Below are 21163 nucleotides of genomic sequence, written 5' to 3'. Positions count from 1 at the left end.
GGTAATAATTTGTGAATTATTACCTAGTTACGTCAGAGATGATATGGATTTTCTGAACTATATTCCTAAAAGTGTTGATCCTAAAACAATTCTCGTCAGCTTCGATGTTATAAGTCTTTATACTAACATCCCACATACATTAGGACTAGAGGCCATAAATTACTGGATAGACAGACATCCAAACACTCTAAATACTCGGTTCTCAAAAGAGTTCATACTTGAAGGACTAAAATTAGTTCTGGAGAATAACCACTTTCACTTTGACGAGGAATTCTTTTTACAAACAAAAGGTACCGCTATGGGGACTAAAGTTGCGCCCACATATGCTACGTTAGTAATGGGGTATTTAGAAAATACACTTTTTGAAAGAACATCAGAAGTGTTTGATGCCGAACTTAGTACCTATATAGGATCCAATTGGAAACGCTATCTTGACGACTGTTTCATTTTCTGGACTAAAGGGGAAGACGACTTAGAGAAATTTCATTCTTTACTAAATACTTTAAATGAATCAATACAATTTACGATGGAGAAGAGTGACAAGGAACTTCCATTTTTAGATCTACGTATAATAAAAAATGGGTCATGTATAACAACGGATTTATACTGTAAGCCCACGGACACACACCAATATCTGGATTTTAGATCATGCCACCCTTCCCACACAAAACGCAATATTCCGTTTAACTTAGCACGGAGAATTTGTACAATTATCACAGACAAAACCTTACGATCTAAACGTCTGGAAGAATTAAAAATATTTCTGCAACGTCAGAGATACCCTAAAAATTTAATCAACGCTGGAGTAAAAAGAGCGACACAAATTCCATTACATGTTCTACGTAATCCTCGCCGGTCTTCTAATAATCGCAACAACGACGGGAAACTTGCTTTTGTTGTGACCCACAATCCAAGGAACAGAAATATTCTAACAGACGCAAAACGACTTTACCCTATATTAGAACAGTCAAAAAATATGAAGAAATTATTACAATCCGAGGACATAATCAGTAGCCAACGACAAGCACCAAATCTTAAACACATATTGACCAAGGCCCGATTTACAATGCAGGAGGAAATTCCATCTGTGAAAAAATGCGGCGACCCGAGATGTGGTACATGTGCCTACATAGAAGAAGGAAATACAATTCTACTAAAATCTGGGATGGAAATTCGCGCCAATTCGTCGATGAACTGTAAATCGGAAAATGTTATTTATTGTGCTATTTGCCCAACATGCAAAGAATTTTATATTGGACAGACGGGGAAACTAAACGCGCGTGTTCGTGTCCACAAGCAACAGATTAAAGACCCGAGTGTTCGTAATACTCCATGCTGTGAACATTTTGCTGAATGCGGCCAGGGAAAATTTACCCTATTCCCATTTTATAAACTTCCAAATGAAAATGAAATACTGCGCTTAGCCAAGGAAGACCACTTTATTAAATTATTTAAACCAAAACTTAATCGCACCCAGTGAAAAATTTATTATATGCATGTGATATAATTGAATCATTTGTTATATTTGCGATTATTATTTTTTTAGCGCCTTTTTGCTCTGTGACTCTAACTTTCCGCTACTTTAACGTTATTATGACGTCACAATGAACTTTTGCTTATTGACGTTACTACGTTACATATTAGTCATTTGTACATAACTGCCTGAAGAGCCAGGAATGGCGAAAACGTTTGCGGTTAATAGGATCAATTTGTGATTTTATTCTGGATATTTATCATTTTTAAATTATTTAAAACTGTGCCGATTTATTTTTTGTTATATATATATATATATATATATATATGCAGTTTAGACGGGTGCAAAAATGCCACCTTGGCACTGGCATAATTATTCGCCACAGTGTTTTTTTTTTATCTTTTTCACCATATTCTTAATATCAGTCTGGTTTAAAATGTACTTAAATAATTTATACGATTAAATAATTAGGTCATCACAATCTTATAGCAAGATGAACGATTTTTTAATCTATTTTGTTTTGAGCAATAGCTATATTCTCACAAGAAACCATATTGATCGCTTAAATTTCGTTATACGTTTTGAAATTTGGATACGTTACATTTTCAGCAAGTTAAAAATATTCAGCACAGAAGTCGATTTCGTTGGGATACTCTATTTCCAACATTACACTCTCTTTAAAAAAACAACCCATAAATCTATTGCAATGTTAAGATTTATTGTATTTTTTTTTTGTAAATGATTATGTATGATGTATCAAACAAAAAGATGCATATGGCAGAAAAATTGCATAGTGTTTGAGAATAAAGTAGCAGAAAGATCATGATTTTGAAACATATGTTAAGAGTTGGACAAACATTCAAAGAAACAGATACAACATAAAAAACATAAATATAATAAATAACATAAAACACATAAAATTCAATGTATAAAAATCACCCCCTTTACCAATTAAATGAATAATAAATAGAAATATGGCACATCGAATTATAAAAAAATATGGTAAATCGGCTAATTTAATCTTTTTCAAAGATTTTAAAAATAATTTCGTTTGATATACACTATAAATGGTTATGATTGGTTTTTTTCATAATTTGTTTTGGTTCCCTCATCTTTGGTTGTTCAACACTATTGTTTCCAGGATTTAAGCGTTCACATTTATAGTTCAGTCTCTAACAATGCAAAACGGAAAATATAACAAAGAAAACTGCTGAAAAGAGGTGCGCCGCATTAACGTTTATTCTTGTTGACCCACTTTCTGCTGTAAACTGTTCAACCAGTTGCTGAGATCCCTCGCGAAGTCCTTCAAATAGATGGTTTGTATAAAGTTAATATTCACGTGATAGCAAGTATAAAAATATATTACATTTTAAATTAACATATAAGTCTTATAAATCTTAAGTGTACTCTCCATGTAAACTTTTGCAATATGTGTTTATTTCACATGAGCAATATTTCTCTTGGTTTGTTTTTTCTTTAACTAAGGTACAAGCGGCTGGTTAAAACATCTTTTATCGATCATCTAAAATTCTTTCTCCTTTTTTAATATAAGACTGAAATACTTAATTTATTTGAAGATGATTTTTGTAAATTATTAGAATTCCAAAAAATATCTAAATTGTATTTTCCCCATTCTTCTTTGATTTGGTTTGATCATTTTTTCAATGTTTTCAAATTATATAATTTATGATACCTGAGGTGCAAACACGGCAGGATTTCATGCAGTATTTGAGCATGTAGCCTGGGTTGATGACACATTGGTTGCCCCGGGCCCAGACAGGACACTGTTTGTTATCATCTTTACAGTCATCAATTTCTAGATAGGTAGAAAAGTATATTAAAATAAAACATTTAAAGAGACATTTTATCATCGACCTGATCTGCAGAATATATCATAATGATCCACATAGTACATTATAATTTATTATTTACTATTACTCCAAAAACAGATCTTCATGCGAATGTTTTTATCTTTTGTGTTCTTAACAGTCGCTTTTGGAAGTTTTTTTTTAACTGATTCTAAGAATCAAAGAAAGTAGATTAATTAAGAATACATTTCGTACTTTTAGTTTAAATAAACCGCTCGAAATATAACTTAAAATTTTTGACTTTTACAAATTATATGAAAATATTCATCAATATATTTTGTTCCATCTACAAAAATGGTAACCATTGTTAACTTCCTTTTTCAGTATTTACACTTTCAAAGGCAGGGCCATTAAACAAATTATTTTCATCATCATCATCATCATCATCATCATCATCATCATCATCATCATCAGGATTCTCTGTGTATAACTGTATTACAAAAACAAATTTAGTTTTGTTAAGTTTACCGACCTTTCTCTCTCTCCCCTCCGCCACATAGACCACAGGTTTTCATGCAATTCGCCTCCATCCACATCTTATGTATGCTACAAAAGTTCCACTTGGTTTGGAAATCTCGACAGTTTGCTGTGGGGTACCTGTCCTCGCAATTATCTGTAAATTAGTATTTATAAAATGTAACAATAAAATAAAAACAATATCTCAAAATACTAGTAGTCGATAACGCAAAAGGACAGATCAATTTCATTCTTTTATTTTTATCCTTCCACATTGATGTTGAATAAAAAAATGTTGTATTAACATTAAAATAAGTTTTTTTTTAGAAACAATTGTGAATATATTCCGATTACATAATTTGTTTTCTAAGTTAATATCAAGGCAGAAAGATTGGCACATTCAAGACACGAATTTTACATGTAAAGATCATATCAAAATCCCATCTCAAATGAACATCAAAGTTTTCTTTTCAACAACGTAAAAGAATTTAACGGTATTAGAACATTTTTTTCTTCAGACAACCACGTATATCACAGATAAGTAATCATACACTCTGAAGCATACCGTGGTGAATGCTTCCCAATGAGAGGGCTTACTAAGACAATGCCTGCTGCTCAATACATTTCTTTAAAATTTACATAATAATGAAAAAATATATGTCCAAATCAGATCGATGCATACTTGGAGTGGGAGTAGTAGGGGGTGGGGTGGTGACGACGGGCGGCCTGGTTACGACCACCCCTCGCGTCGTTTTCATTCCTCCATCCGGTAAGCTTTCGTTGTTTTTGCACGTGTGACAGTCACTTGCACAGTTGACAGTCATCCAGGCAGGGTTGATTGCACATTCTCCATCCAGTGCCCATTCTCTACATTTGGCATCATTCGAGTGTGCATTTACACAATTGGCTGATATAAAAAAAATATTCCAGTTTAACATTCCAAAGAAAAAGCAGTCAAGATATCATATCTATGTAGATATCATATGTCATTACTCGCGTTAGCGCGTTATGTAATTTTTTTCTTCAATGATCGCAAGCTTCATACACTGAATGCAATGCCATGGATAACATTTATTAATTGTACATATTTACATTTTTTAAAACAAATTAATAAATTGATTGTGAAAAAGAAAAGAAAAATTAAGTAAATTATTGTTTATGTACACCAGTACGTTAAATAAAAGAATTCTCTCCTATAAGAATTTGAGTCTGACATCCGATAAATTTTAACGTGGAGTACGTGATCTTTTAGGTTGGTATCAACAAATCGGTAAAACGCGCGTGTAGATTATAGTCCTGCCAGTTTCTACAGGGCTATGAATGTAAAATCACTTTCTAAAAAAAGAGGGAGTCATACTTGGTGGATGTAAATATTTGTTTTGCTCAGGTGAGCTTAAATCACCAAATACATTAAATTACAATGTAGTACCGTGTATAATCTCCTTTAGACTGTTACTATTTCTGTGAAGAATTGAACCATAACAATAGCATGTATAATCTCCCTTAGGCTGTAAAATTATATCTTGTGAAAATTTTACCAAAGTAAGAATATCTGACAACAACATTAACGTTTGCTATAGATGAATTTGGACTGACTTACTACTTGGTCTGGGGTTGTTTGGGTCACAATACTTGCAGGTCTTCTTGCAATTTTGCCTCATCCAGTCCTCTGCTACCACACAATCACCATTTTCTTTCCATTTGTCACAAGTGGTGTCATCATAAATGTTCTCGCATTTGTTTTCCTGGTCTTAAAAATAATAGAGAAGTAAAATTTGCATATAAAATTTACAGATAAATTGGGTAAAACATCATCTTATTTTACATATCTCATTTTTTGACAGTTTGTCACATCACATTGATACATATGCATAATTGCCTCTGTCTGTTGTCAAGTTATTTGTTTAAACTCAACACTCAGCAGCGGATAATCACCTGAGAGCTCAATAATCATGAAACTGTTCTAGAACTAGTTCTGATGTTTTTCCCTTCAAAATCATATTTGTTACTTCACAACTGCGTGTTTTGTTTATTTTTTTTACTTACATAACAATTAATTTAAAATAAATAAATGTGAGCTTATCTGAGAAAAATTTCTAAAAAAAAACCCCTGAGGATTTACCTTGCCGAATATTTTGTTCGTTTCCACAGACACCACATGCGCGCGCACAGTTTTCATTCATCCAACTTGGGCGTCTTCGACATTCACCCTGTTTTGCCCAAATGTTACATTTCCAGTCGTTGGCTACATTTGTGCAACCTTCGAAGATAAAAATGTTGATTAGTTCGCGAGAAGAGAGTTTTATTACAAATGTTGAACGTGAAAAATGAATGAATGCGAGAATAGAGTTTTGTAACCTCTTGGTATTATATTCTAAATCATCATTTTAAAAGATTTAAATGAAATGTTTTATTTTTTAAAAGATATTTTGTAATTTTTTTACCAGGATTTTGTCTTGTTTTTCCTTGCTGACAGTCAGATGATCCGTCAGGGCAAATACACTCGCAATTTTGGTCCAGATACCCGCCATTATTACAGATAGTGTTTGTGCAATGAATGCCTAAAAATTTTACAAAACATTTTTCATGTCTATAAATTGCAATTTCCACAAGTCGTCTGTAACTGCACATTATATTTAAAACCTTAAGCCTAAGGATTCTTGGTTTGACATACAGAAATCGCGATCATTGTCTAATAAAGGAAGAAGAATTTTTGAAAGAGATCTTGAAAATATACCTCAACTATACATGTACAAAAAGAAACTGAAACAATATTATCGAAAAATATAATGAGAACTTACTACATTTGTACATGGCATTTAAAACCTTCACGTCTCCAAATGACAATTCCTTCTGGTAGACTCTACCGATCTCTTCCTCCCTGTCTTTGTAGGCTGGCTGAGCTGATATCGTGGGACTGCTGCCGTCTCTACTGAATGCCTAGCCAATTAAAGAAAGAGTTAAAATCAAGTCAATAGAAGTGTAGTCAGAACCTAGTCAATAGACGAAAAAGCCAGAACTGTCAATAATCTTTGTCCAGAACAGTCAATACTCAGGCAATAAAAAATTGAGTCAATTCTTTATAATAGACATAAAGACAAAGCCTAGGCAATAGAAGAATATAAAAACCTACTCTGCAGAAGAACAGGCAATACTCAGACAATTAAAGAACAGCCAAAATGTTGTTTAAAGGATAGCCATTACTCAGGCAGTAACAAACCAGACAAAGCCTAGACAATAAAAGAACAATCAAAATATATTCAAAAGAGGAGAGTAACGGCCAGAACTTTTTAAATAAAAGAACATGCAAATTCTAGTGAAGAGTATAACAGTGAAAACTAAGTCAGCAGAACAATCAAAACTTAATTTAAAGAATTAACAATTAAAACCTAGTTAATAGAAAAACAGCCAAAGCTCAGTTAAAAGAATAGCCAATACCCAGAAAATAGAATAGAAAAGCCAAAGACTGGTAAATAATCACTAGAGGCCTAACAGTCTAATCTAGTCAATAGAAAAACAGCCAAAACGAAGTCAATATAGGTATGTAGAACAGTCAAAACTAGTCAACAGACAAACAGACAAAGACTACTTTCTTACCCAAAATAATTCAAAGGCGGGTGTGTGTTTGTGTTCGTCTATGGCAAGTTATACAGTGTATTATAGAAGGTATGGTTCAACTGCTATGTTGCAGTTAATAAAGCAAACTGTTAGTGTTTTATATATATATATATATATATATATATATATATATATATATATATATATATATATATATATATATATATATATATATATATATATATATATAAATTAAATAAGAAAACACGAAAAACGTTCAGTATAGCTTAAGCGCTTTCATTTTAAAATCTTCAGAAGCTATATATATTATATAGCTTCTGAAGATTTTAAAATGAAAGCGCTTAAGCTATATTGAACGTTTGTTTTCTTATCTAATTTTTATCTATAACTCGCCGACCACTGTGGATTTTATTGTGTTTCAATATATATATATATATATATATATATACACACACTTTTATCTTGATCATCTCGTTTGGTTACCAGAAAACGTTTAAGTCTGAAGATTTATTTGATATGAAATACGGAACAGTGTTCACGTATATACAGATTTATCTATCTCATCATCCTTTTTTTTCGTTGCATTAATAACGATGTTAAAGGCTTAACCATTACAATTTAATGGATCATTTCTAAGAGAAATAACTCGGATGATTTGATAAATGACAATTGATTTTGGTAACTATGTGCAGTTATACTTGTCCTTCTTTTGATGTGAGTTTATGTCAACTTTAGTCTACAGTGTATTCTATATATATGTATTCTATATGTATTCTCTCTCTCTCTCTCTCTCTCTCTCTCTCTCTCTCTCTCTCTCTCTATTAGGTCTTTTTTTTTTAGATTACTTCCTGACTGTGATATATTTTAGATCTATCAAATGACTTCTCTTTCGCTTGATTTCACTGTATTATATCGAAAACATAATTTTTATTAAGACGGAAAAGTGTCTGAAGAGAGTTTTACAAAAAATCCCGGTGATTCATCCTTATTAGAATACTTGTACTTGACCCATTTAAGGCAATCTACAATTCACAATTTTATTTAAGCTCCCTTAAAGTTATTCATGGCTCGATCCAGATGCAGACAGGAAGATTTTACTTTTATGTTTTCCACGTTTTAATGTTATATTTACAACGACTGATTATATCTTATGAAGCTACGTTGTTGACTCATAGAAAATGGTTAAGTTGTTATTGATTTGTAACAGTTAAAAGATGAACTTTTATATGTCAATGGTAAAACTTACCGTCACTCCATAGTGCATGACTGAAGGGAAATCGTACTGAACGTTTCGAGTATTGATGTAAGATTCCGGGTACTTCTCAAATTGGCTCTGCAGGCCTGGTTGTATGTTTTGAACGTTGATGCGAATGAACTCGTCCCGATCAGGTCTATTTTGTTCGTGAATGAGACCAATAGCATGACCAATTTCATGTAAATAAAGGCCTTTCTGAAATTTGGTAAGAAAAAACCCCAAATTACAACCACAAGTACAAGCACTCGACAAATACATTTACATTCATATTAACGAAAATCTAACCAATTCAGTTTGATAAAAATAGTATGTTCCTAAGAATGACATTTTGAGGTAGAAGCAAGTCTTTGCTCTTAATCATTATTTTTGTCTTTAGTTTGGTCTCCGAATTAAGCAGCTATGCTTTGTAGTCCAACAATTTAATAAACGTGCTCATCTGGGTAAATAGATAGATATTCACAAATGAATTTATCAAAAAGCATACCTATATAAAACACAATGAGATACTTACAAATCGGCACCCATTTCTATCTAAGCTTAATTCTTGTCTACCTCCTTGCTTGCCAAGTTGTGACCAACATCTATAAAAAGCATTTAAATAATTAATCAATGTAATATAGGATTTGTTGGGTTATTTTTGTAATCACAACGTTGCAGAACATTTATAATCACGATAGATTTTGATGTAGATTGTTAATCATTGTTTTCTGGCTGACTTACATGTAGCCATGCCTTACCCCTGAGCATCAATGAAATCCACGTAGTCTTGTTCATTGGTTCTGGGTTTAAATCGGAGACATGTGTATTTTTCTAGCTCTCTCATCGCAACTTTAACAAAATACTGGTCAGCAACATCTGTACACACAAACACTTATATTATACATGTCAACTCAGGTATGATATCTGTATAATATCACAACTCAATTAATAATATTTTTTTTCAATCAATGTAATGTTTGATATTTTACTTTTATAATGAAGCTTTTAAATCCCAATTTTCAGTTACTCTATCCAATTATCTTTCTCCTCCCCGATTTTGATATTTTTACTTCAATAAACTACACACCATAACGTCCTGGGGAAAACGTGTAAGGCATAACTCCACCACTCCAATATCCATTTGCATTGCTGATGGCCTTTCTTCTTTTTCTTTTTCTAAAATACAACTCTTAAAATCAGATAGCTCTTAGGGGAATAATAACAAATACAACTTCTAAAATCAGATATCTTTTAGGGGAATAATAATAAATAGAAAAAAATACATGTAAATGGAAACACAAAAGCACCCAATGAAAATTTAAAAAAAAATGTGTGACGCAATTATCAACTCGATCATTTAGTATTGACTTTTAATTTTAGTCCAATGTTGTGAAACTATTATATGTTACATATGGAAACTCAACAGCTTTCAAGTGCTCTTAAAGTTTTTAGAGGTCAAAAAATATATCACTCTGTAAACTTACGTTTTAGCATTTAAAGCTTTAAACTGGGTTTCTGTCAAGTACATGTCAAGTTCCTTTAAAACCAACCCTCCTGGTAATGTAAGTCGGTTGGCAATCGCTGGAAGAAGATCATTTTTAATTTACAAAATTAGCATAACATTATGTTCATGTATATGAGGGTCATTTAAAAAAGATATGGGTAACCCAAAGAATCCATGTATAAATCAGAGTCCTATCTTCTACTGACACTAAAGGATGACATCGAAGGGAGCAAATTAAAATTGTAAACGAAAACTTTACCCGAAACCTCAAAATTTAAACGATTAAGAACGAACAACGTAGGAAGAAAATCTTTTATAAAATACTTACACAGTTTTTTGCTTATATATGCAAGAATTTATATATACATTTAAAATTAATTCGGGTAAAATAATATATTTCAAAGTTATCAAGAAAAGAGTGATGCATTGAAAACGGTATGACCCCCGTCAAAGAATTCCAAAACACGTGCTTTATCCAAAGCAATCAACACTGCCGTGTAAATGTTAGTTTTTTTTTGGTAATACAGGATATTCAAAATGTTATGATAATTATTCAATATCGTGTGATATTTATTCAAAATCTTATGATGTATGATTAATATCTTCTGATGTATGTTTCATATTTTGTGATATCATATCTACATCGTAACTCCAATGAAATTAATTTGAAAACTGTCCGTCCGTGGCCAATAGAATGGTGGGGACACTCCATCTTAACACAGAATTAAAAACAAAACATACAATGTATGAAATATACACAACAGGATTATCTGATAAGGCAACGCATCAAATTCATCTAAAATAAAGGAGATTTAAAAAAAAATCTGTTGAGGAACGCAACGGTTGTGTAAAAAATCAATTTCATTACACTAGCGACCTTTGAAATATTTTTGCTGTCAATTATTTTTTGCAAGAATTCCGATTTTATGCATTGCCCAACAAAAGTTCATATCCGAATGTATGTAGGCGATGTTGATCTAATTATAAGACATGTCTAATGTAAAATTAGTTAAACACACCATTACATAGTTTTGTTATCGACTCATAGATGTGTTTGCGTTTATGATCATTTTGTGATTCGGTTTTCATTCTTTTCGCTACCGCCTATTACAACAAAATCACCGGTACACACATCGAACTCGCTTATCGAATGAATTGCGATCGGGCTAAGCCTACAATCTACAACTTATTTGGATGTCTGGTGCCATTTAATTGATTTAGGTAGTTTACCGTCATATCCGCCTAGCATTCTTGACATGATTTGGTCCATGGTCAGATCTTTTGGTGGTTGCTTCCTGTCTAGCTGTCCATTACAAAGGTAGACAAATGCCACACATATCTGGTAAAATAAGATCAAAATAAAAATCTCCTAGCAACAGTTTAAGATTGAAAACATGCTACATGTAGAAACATCTCATTAAAAAAGCACGTTCAAAAGAAATTGCATATTTCAACATTGTCATTATGTAAAAAATCAGATTAAAGAATATAGAATTAAGCAGTAATTAAATGTACCATAATTAATGGCGTGAGTCAACTTTCAAAACTTTAAAACGTTAAATATTATTATTTAAAAAAAAAATGTAATAGCGTGTTTAAATCAGTCTAAAACACCACTTCTAAGAAATATAAATACAAACAAATAAACAAAATAAATTTCCGAAAAAGAAAAAAAAACAGAAAAAAATATAAAAGAAACATTAATAAATACCAAAACATATATGTTTTCCTTCATAGCTGTCGGATATCATACAGTCCTTAACTTGAGAGTCTGTATACGCTTTTTATAAAGTCTTTTATTGACGTACGTTTCCGTTGTGTCATATCCACTTGTCCAAGTGGAGTAGACAAACATGTTATAATAATTCAACAAACGTGATATACTTTTATAGGATTATTACTACTTCTATATCATAGTAGTGTAGGAGTGGATTTTCAATAAACTTTTTGATGAAAATGAATATTCTGTTTAATTAAAATGCTATCAAAAATGTTTAATTGACTTAAAGTTGATTATAAGCGACATATAAAACTCTGGATTTTGGTTATGCTATCATTGATGGGACCAGATTTCATTTAAATCCTATTTTTTTTAATTAAAATTATTTTAAACATATTCGCAGTCTTTGCCTTATTTTTATCAGTAATCGTGTTTACAGAATTGAATGTCTTGCAGTAATGACTGTGAATTGTGACATTTTAAAAAAAGCAAGCAAAAGCTTTGATTAAATAAGCTTTAAGCTACGTTTCTCGCTCGCTCGCCAAAGGTCTTTTAGCATTTAAATTAAACATTATGTCTATCATTTAAATACCCGAGATGACCATTCAAGATTTAAGAAAAATATTAAGATGATATTGTAATCATTTTTAAGTAAAAGTTACACTCATAACATAAGCTGTTTATGTAACTAATCTTAAGTGGATGATAGTTTTATTAAAATATTAGCATGCTAAAGGGTTGTATTTATTTTCTTTCTTTTTTTGATAAAATACATTTTCTGGGTTAGAAAATCCCTATAGAGGGGAGAAATGTCCTTTTGTCTAAATATCAAGGAAATAATATTTTTTTTCAGCACATGGTTAGCTTGTTTTTATTAACAGGGTTAGATTCATGTTTAACTTTGTGAAATGATTTTATTTGACGAACCATGATATGACACATTTCATTATGACTGTCAGTGAAAGAATGTAAAGTTAGTTCTTCCGTTGTCCGGGTATTTTCTCTTCCGGTTGCAATGCGGGATGGCAGATATGGTATGTGGCAAGAAGTGAATTAGATTTGTTCTTATTTGAATATCAATAAAGTAGAATCGTACAAAAATAAATTTCTTAAAAGAAATGTTATATTTTTCATTGTATGCTTCTATTTATATTAGAATTAGTTAGATCATAACCGAATTCATATTTGAGTTAAACATATTCGTGTTATATTCATGCATCATTCACCGAAATAGACTTTGCAACAATTTTTTTAGTGTTCTATTTAGTTTTTCCGTCAAAAAACTCTTTAAAAAAATTTGTTAGTCACAATTTCGTTGAAAAAATATTAATCTTCCTGTTTCTGGTTTTTGACAAGCATTCGCAATGATTAAAAAAGACCTCAACACTTTTCATGTCATATTTGTTTTCTATAAGGAAGCATGCATATTTAACATGAAAATTGATACTCTTGTAAGTTAAAAACGATGACATGATTTGCTGTGGTGAATCCTCTAATTCGTTATATAATCTTTGTTGATTCACCTCTTAAAAACAGGTCCTTGACTACAACTATTGGGCAACCAAAGCACATTGTGTAATTAACTATATCCATGGTATATGTAAAAAACCTGCGAAAATGATTGGTGTGATGATTATCATGTTTAAAAGTATCATTTGTTTTCGATTTTTCTTCTACATGTAAACTGCGTTTAAATATATTATTTGATTGATGAAAAAAAAGACAATAACAAAGTGATATCATTATAAGTGCAAATATATTTCAAAGAAATTAAATTGTTAAAAGCTTTTAAAACAAGAAACAAAATATCTATCAATATATAACTAGAAGTTTCCAAGTGCAGTAGCTAGAGTAGCAACGCTCTTTTGCTTGTTCTCCATATATTTTTTTTTCTCTCTTTCTCTTAAAAGGACTGATATAAGGTAGCTATTATTTTTATTAAATTAAGAGTTTGTGTTCCTGAAGGCTTATAAGTGTTGCTAAAATTCATGAAATGGTTTTTAAAGATTATCATTAGTTAAAGGGATGTTGAAGATAATATGCATTATATAGGCCCCTAGTGTTGTTTGACTTTACACATTAAAATTGCAGGTTACAGACGGTAGGGAAAAAAAGCACGAAAAGTCGATGGATGGGACATAGTAAACTGTACACCGGTAAGTTTCCGACATGCACATGGTACGTTAGGTCAACCCTTTGCAGGGAATTAGCTGTGGAAAGTCTAAAAAGCCGAAAAATCATGAAAAACGGGCTAAATGTGAAAAAACGAAATCTCAGGAAAACCACCATGTAGAATATTTTACACATTATGACTATTAATTTTCCTCAGGAATTGGTGATTGGCTTTATACGGAGTGAATTTAAGGTACGTGTATTTAAGCTGAATGGGAACGGAGGAATATCTAGTTACAAAGTTTCGAAAATAATATTTGATGGATCACCTCAGTCTATGGGTGGTATTTGAAGGGAACTTGATTATTTTGCATGCATATATGGTCTAAAAGTTAATTTCTCTAACACTAAAATGGTATGGATCGGAAGTAAGAAATTTTCAAAAGAAGTTTTTCACCACTCGCGATGGAAGCTCGATTGGAACAATCCCACTTTTGATTTACTTGGTATACATTTTTCTGTTAATTTGAATGAAATTACCCATCAAAATTTTCAGAGGTAAGCAGTTTGATAAAGCAATGGAAATTAAGAAATCTTGCAACATTTGGAAGATTGATTGTGATTAAAACACTGATAATACCAAAACTTAACCACTTCATCCTAACAATACCAAAACTTAGTGTAGACTAACTTCAACAGTTTGAGAAAGAAATTTAAATATACCATAAAAATATATTTAAAAGACAATCATCCCTTGGCAGTGAATTATATCAAATACTGTCCCCTACCACCTAACCCTTTCTTCATGTTGAAACAAACAGATGACTTTGACCAATTGAAACCTTTTACGTATAATAACATTTTTATTTGTCCTTGTCGGTGATAAAGAGTAACAAAATGTTTGGTTCTTTTCTTGCTAAGAAATGATTGGATAGCAACTGCATGTACAACCGACGAAACGGAAGTAAATGATGAACAGTAACTCGTGCAATTTTTAAAACAGGACTGGTCAAAAGTACAATGATCCCTGTTACACAATGAAGTGACGTATTATATGCTGGTTAAATAGAAGGTTCGGTATTGGTTTGGTTTTGAGGGGATGTGGTAAATCCTTTGATGGTGTTTGAGTTGTGGTGTAGCGGAACAGGAGAGTTTGCCCTCACAGGAAAGTACTAAACCGGCATATGGATAACGGTACAAAGAGCGCACCGTTTTTGATAGCATGCTACAGATTTTGTTAAAATGTTGCAAAATAAACTTTATAAATGGTAACTTATTGAAAAGCAGACATGTAGTCATCATTTAAAAAAAGATATAAAATGCATTATTTTTTTTCTTCAATCTTTGACGACTACCTTATTAGTTTCTAATTTCTATTATCACTCTAATAGCTACACAACCACCTTATAATAGCATTCCAGGCACACGTTATATAAGATAGGTTAAAATGCGCTAAGGAGAAAAATTACAGCTGATGTACGGAAAGTTCCTATGAGTAACCTTTAAAATAAACACATTAAAACTATTTCAAAAATCACCTAATATGATTTGTCAAACGTTGAAATATTCGATCCTCTCCATTTGTATTGCATAAATTGTCGTTTGTATTGTATAATTTTCTATTTGTATTCTAAAAACTTTTTTTTGCATTGTATAATTTTTATTTGTATTCCATAATTTTCAATTTGCATTGTATAAGTTTAATTTGTATTGTATAACTTTTGTGTAATTTTTCATTTGTATTGTGTAAATTTTATTTGTGTTTTTTTTAAATTTCATTTGTAGTCTACACGTATTTATTTGTATTGCAGAAATTTTCATTTGTTTTGTATCATAAAGATTGTTTATTTTCATTTGTTTCGAAAGGAATTCTTTGATTTGCTATTATCCTTTATGGACTGGGTATTGGTAAGGTGTGTAGAATCTGGCTTAGCCTTTTTTGGATAGGTTAATCATACTTAGATGTCTCCGGGCGTAATTTTATTTCAATTGTTGTAGCTAATTTAAGCGTCGTCGGAAACTCACAGTCGGTATCGCCTCTTTTACACCCGGAAGGGTTTTCGAAGATGAAGTGTTATTACGCTAATTGGCATGTTTTAAAAACAATCAAATATTAATCTGCATGCTGCATATGATCTGTGTACATATTTTTGTTTAAACTTTTGAGTGTCTTATTAGTTTTCCTATTTAAGTATTGTCATCATTTGAAATTTTGCTTGTTAATCTAATATACAATGAACACTGTGGAATTATAAAAATTCATGGGGGCCAATTTTCGTGGATTGTTTAAATTTTACATGTTGATTGCGACGTACTTTTGTTATTCTCATAAACCTACATTAAGAAATATGATTTTCAGTCATCATTTATTTATTCGTGGAGGATGTTTATTCGTGGATGAGAGTTACCCACAATATCTACAAAAATTTAACCTCCAATAAATATAATGATTCCACAGTATATTATAACAGATTTCCAGACGTGAATGCAGAATGGCACTATTACAATCAAGAGTTATCGGACATTTCTTATTTTCTTATTATTGTCTAATGGATAAAGCATCGTTCAAAAAACTGTCGGTCCATTCACAGCAGTTACTTCTATTAGAATTGATCTACCGAAAAATATCGTAGTATATAAAAATCGGTCAAAGAAGCTAAGACAGATGAATTTATGTAAACCATCTAAACACCTTAGCACTACCCAATTCGATTAAGGTTTTATATAACCAATGAAATCCTTCGTTAAAGACCAAAATAAACAATCCTTAAGATACAATACAAATGATAATCATGCAATACAAATTAATTAGTTTACAATACACATAAAATAGTTTACAGCACAAATGAAAAATATACAATACAAATAGAATTTATACAATACAAATGATTATAACATTTACACAATACAAAATTTATTCAATGCAAATGGAATATAAATGGAATATGAATTTATATATAATACAAATGATAAATTCTAGAATGAAATGAAAGTTTAGAATATTTAATCATGGGGAAAAAGCGAAATATCATAACAGGGTGTAACCTATCTGGATAAATCATCGCCTGTTTACTAAAGTTTGGATGAGAGTGATTGGGCTATTATGTTTAGAAAGCATTGAGCACTCTATGGGAACTGCACGAGTGTTCGATATGCACATTAAGTAAGACAAAGTACCGTTTCCAGTCAGAATAAGTAAATTTTCTGGCAATGCAAGGTACATATCAGGAACTATAATGATTGTAACAATACGTGAAAATAAAATAAAATGAATGAAGCATAGATCTATGCTATGTATATATTTAAACAAAATTGATTATTGTGGTTGTGCTATTTATATTATGTTAAAGATTTAAATCAAAGGAAAAACATTGTATTATTCTTTAAGATAAATCAATGTCGATGTAAATATTAGATCAATAAATTTAATTATACCGTTTGAAAGGTTGTTTTAAGGGTCCTCAACACCCTCTGTAAATGTTTGTATTCCTTAAAGATTCATGAATGCATTTGACTTGAAAATGACAGGAAAATAATGTTCAAGTTCGGGGAAAATTCTAATTTTAAAAACAAAAGTACCTGTTATATTTGAACTCGGGACCTGTGGGGTAGTAGACCGAAGTTATAACCACAGTTCTATAAAGATACACACCCAATTTTAGTGACAATTACAGTTTTACAATGAATTGAAATTGCCATGTTATTACGTAATGTCATAAAAATTCAATGTCACGGTGTGTCGAGGACCAATAATTCGACGACAAGGGATCACAAAAACAAAATAATATGATCTTCATTTTACGGCTTCGTGAATGATTAACTATTACATGTACGTTTACTCTTAAGAAAAAGGAAAGTTTATATGTATATATATATATATATATATATATATATATATATATATATATATATATATATATATATATATATATATATATATAAAACCAACTAAGGTTGAATTAAATTAAATTAAATTCAGATTTATTGACAGCAAAAGAATTAAGCCTTAATGTAGAACAGGCTTACGTATCCAGGAAATGTTTAAAAAATAATAAATTATAAATTATAAATTAAAAAAAAACACAAACAAAACCAAAACCCCCCCCCCCCCCAAAAAAAAACCCAAAACAAAACAAAACAAAAAACAAAAAAAAACCCAACAAAAACACCATCACTAATGAATTTTCCAAACGTCGATAAACATTTTTAATGAATATGTTTTGTAATCAGAACAAAAACATCATGATTGTAAATATAAGGCATACCTTACACTAGCAAACGTCTCATGGCACTGCATGCAAATAAATAATTTTAAATGTTGAATATATATTACATGTATTTTTATGTTTGTCTAGTATATGTGTACCAATAACCTTTAAGTTTGAAAATGAATAAAAGCATGACCCAAAGAAATATTGTGTTGAAAAAAAGACCAAAGGTTTGTCAACGTAATTGAATATTATTGTTACACAGCACGCTTTTTCTCCTAGACTAGGTATGTGTCATGCTACCATATAAACCACAACAGTTCAATCATCGTATCTAAGGTACTTCGAATTTAAGTAGATAAACTAGCATATAACGCTTTAATTTATGATGTAATATCTGAAGTGGATAATGCATGTAGGTCAATTTCAATGACTTCGGTGAATAGTGTGTCACTTATAAGTCACAGATCGTGTAACAGCGGTTGCTTTATTGTTAATCGAGAAGAGGCAGTATAGATGTTACGTATAAGTAATTATTTCCTACAGAAGACCTCAAGTGGGTGATTGGTAGCTTGTCTTCTTAATCCCACAACAAGACTTCTGGCAGATATGATGGTGGCTTCACTTAGTATTGTGCAACCTTGGTGTTTAATTTAAGCATTTAAATTAAGAATTTAAGCACCTCCTTTCATTTGTGTTAAAAAATAAATAATTGTGCATATTAATATATTAAAATAAGAAAAGATCGTGTTTCAGTCCAGAGGTTTTTTTTTATTTTCAAAACAATGAAGGGGGAGGGGGGGGGGGGTGAGATCCATGTCCCAGGTGGCTGAAGTATTTTGATCTCAATTTCTAGTTCGCGTAGAATGCGTGGATCCTGATCAATGAATGACACTATTCATCGTCAATAATCAGTGTATAGGGACAGAATCAGCGAGAATCGCTAGCCATGCTCTGTAGAATATTGTTTTGGCTGCCAAGTAATTGAAATCTCATTTATCAAGAAGTCCACTAAATTAAACCGCGCTATATCACTTTGTTTGGTTTGTCTCTGATGTGGAATCCGCACCAAAGGATTGCTTCGACATCGTGATGTGTTTGACACGACAGCAAGATTTAATAGGTTTCTTTCTCTAATCCTTGAACCGAAGGATTATTAGGACGTCCGTTGATTGAAAAAAATCTGGAGGAGTGAGTACGAATACACTAAAGAAATATTTCTCGATATCCAACATGCTTACTTTGATAACTGCAGCGTATGTATTCAAACGTCTAAATGCGATTTTAAGATATTTGTAAACGTTTGTAATGAAATGTACAAGTGAATGATCTACTTTTGTTTGAAACGAACTACAAGATATAAGCTATATTTGAAGATTATGAATGTAAACAATGTAATCAAATAAAATACAAGAACAAGTTAGTTTAAAAAGATACGTATTTCAATCAATATTTATTGCATCTATCAAAAATATTATATTCATTTCACTTTTTATACACACGTAAATGATCTTTTTTTTCTGATTTGAACGTCTTTATCTTACTGATTCAACTATTAGAATCTTTTAAAATTGCTTTTAAGTGTTGTATCTACAAATGTATATCTAAAATGATTTATGACATTTTAGTTTAGAATATTTCTAGTACAGCTTTTATTTTACGTTTAAGTTTGACTTAGAATAGACATTAATCAATATTGTCTTAGATTGCCTTAGGAATATTTTAAAGAAGAATCTTAAGACTTTTTTTAAGCATATCTGCTGCTGCAGACCTTTTCATGCAGCGAACTTAGGACTCAAGAAAGATTTTTTAAGTCTAAGTCTAAATGCAGTTCTTAAAATTATCCTTACCAAATTATGTTTCTAAGAATTGGCTTAATCTAAGAACAACTTCAGACATATCTTAACTTACTTTTTTGCTAAGAATTGAACTTTCTTAAAAATTTAAATTTTTTTCGTAAATGTGCCTTATCAACTGTACTAGATTACAATAAAACATGTTTAATCCCAATATTAAACTTCTTATTTTTATCCTTATCTAAAAATTAATGTATCTGATACAACCCAAAGACTCATGGTTCATTTTGTTTTGAGCTAAGTAGGGACATGCCGCAGAAAAATAAAGCTTTATGCCATAAAACATTTTTTTCCGATATCATACAAAACTCGTCAAGCCCTGGGCATATTCTTCTGATAATTGCACCAATTTAAGGATAGATTAGACGAATATCATTGAGAGCCGAGTCACAGTATATAACATGTTCAATGAAATCGAATTCTGACTTTGCTATACTGGGCTATCCCGAGGATATCAAGAGTCCCACCTCTTGTCATATTTTCCAATAGTGATCTTGTGATGAGGTTTTTTCGAACTTCCAGATTAGAAGTGAAAGTTAATTTAATTTTCTGATAGATTACTTATATAGTTAGTTTATATTAGCTTGTATAGGTAATAATTTTAGAAAAAAAAAATTCTACATGACGTATATAACATGAAAAAGATATTTACCATATATTAACATTTAGAATAGATTTTTATCATTTAATTTAACAAAAATGGCTTGTAACTTCTTAATAAGTATAGTGTTGCTGTTTGTTAATCATTTATTTTATTTTATCATAGCTACATGTGTCTTTTACTAATTAACAATTTTTAATTGCCAATGAGTCCATGACTAATAAAAATATATTAATTAATTTTAGTTAATTTGAAAACAAGTTTTCCTCACGACAAATGTATGGTCATCTGCAGGAGTAACTGAAGAATTATTGTTAAAATTCTCATATTGATATTGCAATGTTTGAAGCAAGAGGATTGATATTATATTCTACAAAATATGAGCTGGAGAAAAGGGTACTTAGTGGTCAAATTTTAGTATTTAGACATTTAATTGTACTTAGCTTTCTTACACAGGTACTTGCTCTGTAAATACCACATAGCATAATAATAACATCACTGTTATTATAATTCTCTAGGGTGAACTATTATCATATAGAAAATGACGCCTG

The 21163-nt window shown here is 31.0% G+C and overlaps 1 protein-coding gene and 1 long non-coding RNA gene across 2 annotated transcripts; one reads left to right on the top strand and one right to left on the bottom strand.

Annotated features, from left to right (window-relative positions):
- Positions 1 to 2175: 2175 nt before the first annotated feature.
- Positions 2176 to 11974, bottom strand: LOC105342093 (zinc metalloproteinase nas-13). The gene is made up of 15 exons (XM_011448927.4): positions 11827 to 11974; positions 11346 to 11454; positions 10096 to 10192; positions 9699 to 9787; positions 9370 to 9487; positions 9144 to 9213; positions 8624 to 8827; positions 6600 to 6738; positions 6243 to 6359; positions 5921 to 6058; positions 5399 to 5548; positions 4481 to 4705; positions 3815 to 3955; positions 3168 to 3290; positions 2176 to 2777 (listed from the first exon to the last, which is right to left on the bottom strand). Exons 1-15 carry the CDS (start codon positions 11848 to 11850, stop codon positions 2647 to 2649), a joined length of 1875 nt encoding a protein of 624 aa, XP_011447229.3. The 5' UTR covers positions 11851 to 11974; the 3' UTR covers positions 2176 to 2646.
- An 800-nt stretch (positions 11975 to 12774) lies between these two features.
- LOC136271083 (uncharacterized) lies at positions 12775 to 16299 on the top strand. The gene is made up of 2 exons (XR_010708896.1): positions 12775 to 12869; positions 13927 to 16299. It is a non-coding gene; the product is annotated as an uncharacterized lncRNA (long non-coding RNA).
- Positions 16300 to 21163: the final 4864 nt, after the last annotated feature.

Source organism: Magallana gigas, chromosome 8 (assembly GCF_963853765.1).
Source record: "Magallana gigas chromosome 8, xbMagGiga1.1, whole genome shotgun sequence".
Taxonomy (NCBI): Eukaryota; Metazoa; Mollusca; class Bivalvia; order Ostreida; family Ostreidae; genus Magallana; species Magallana gigas.
This window is presented reverse-complemented; position numbering and strand designations above follow the sequence as displayed.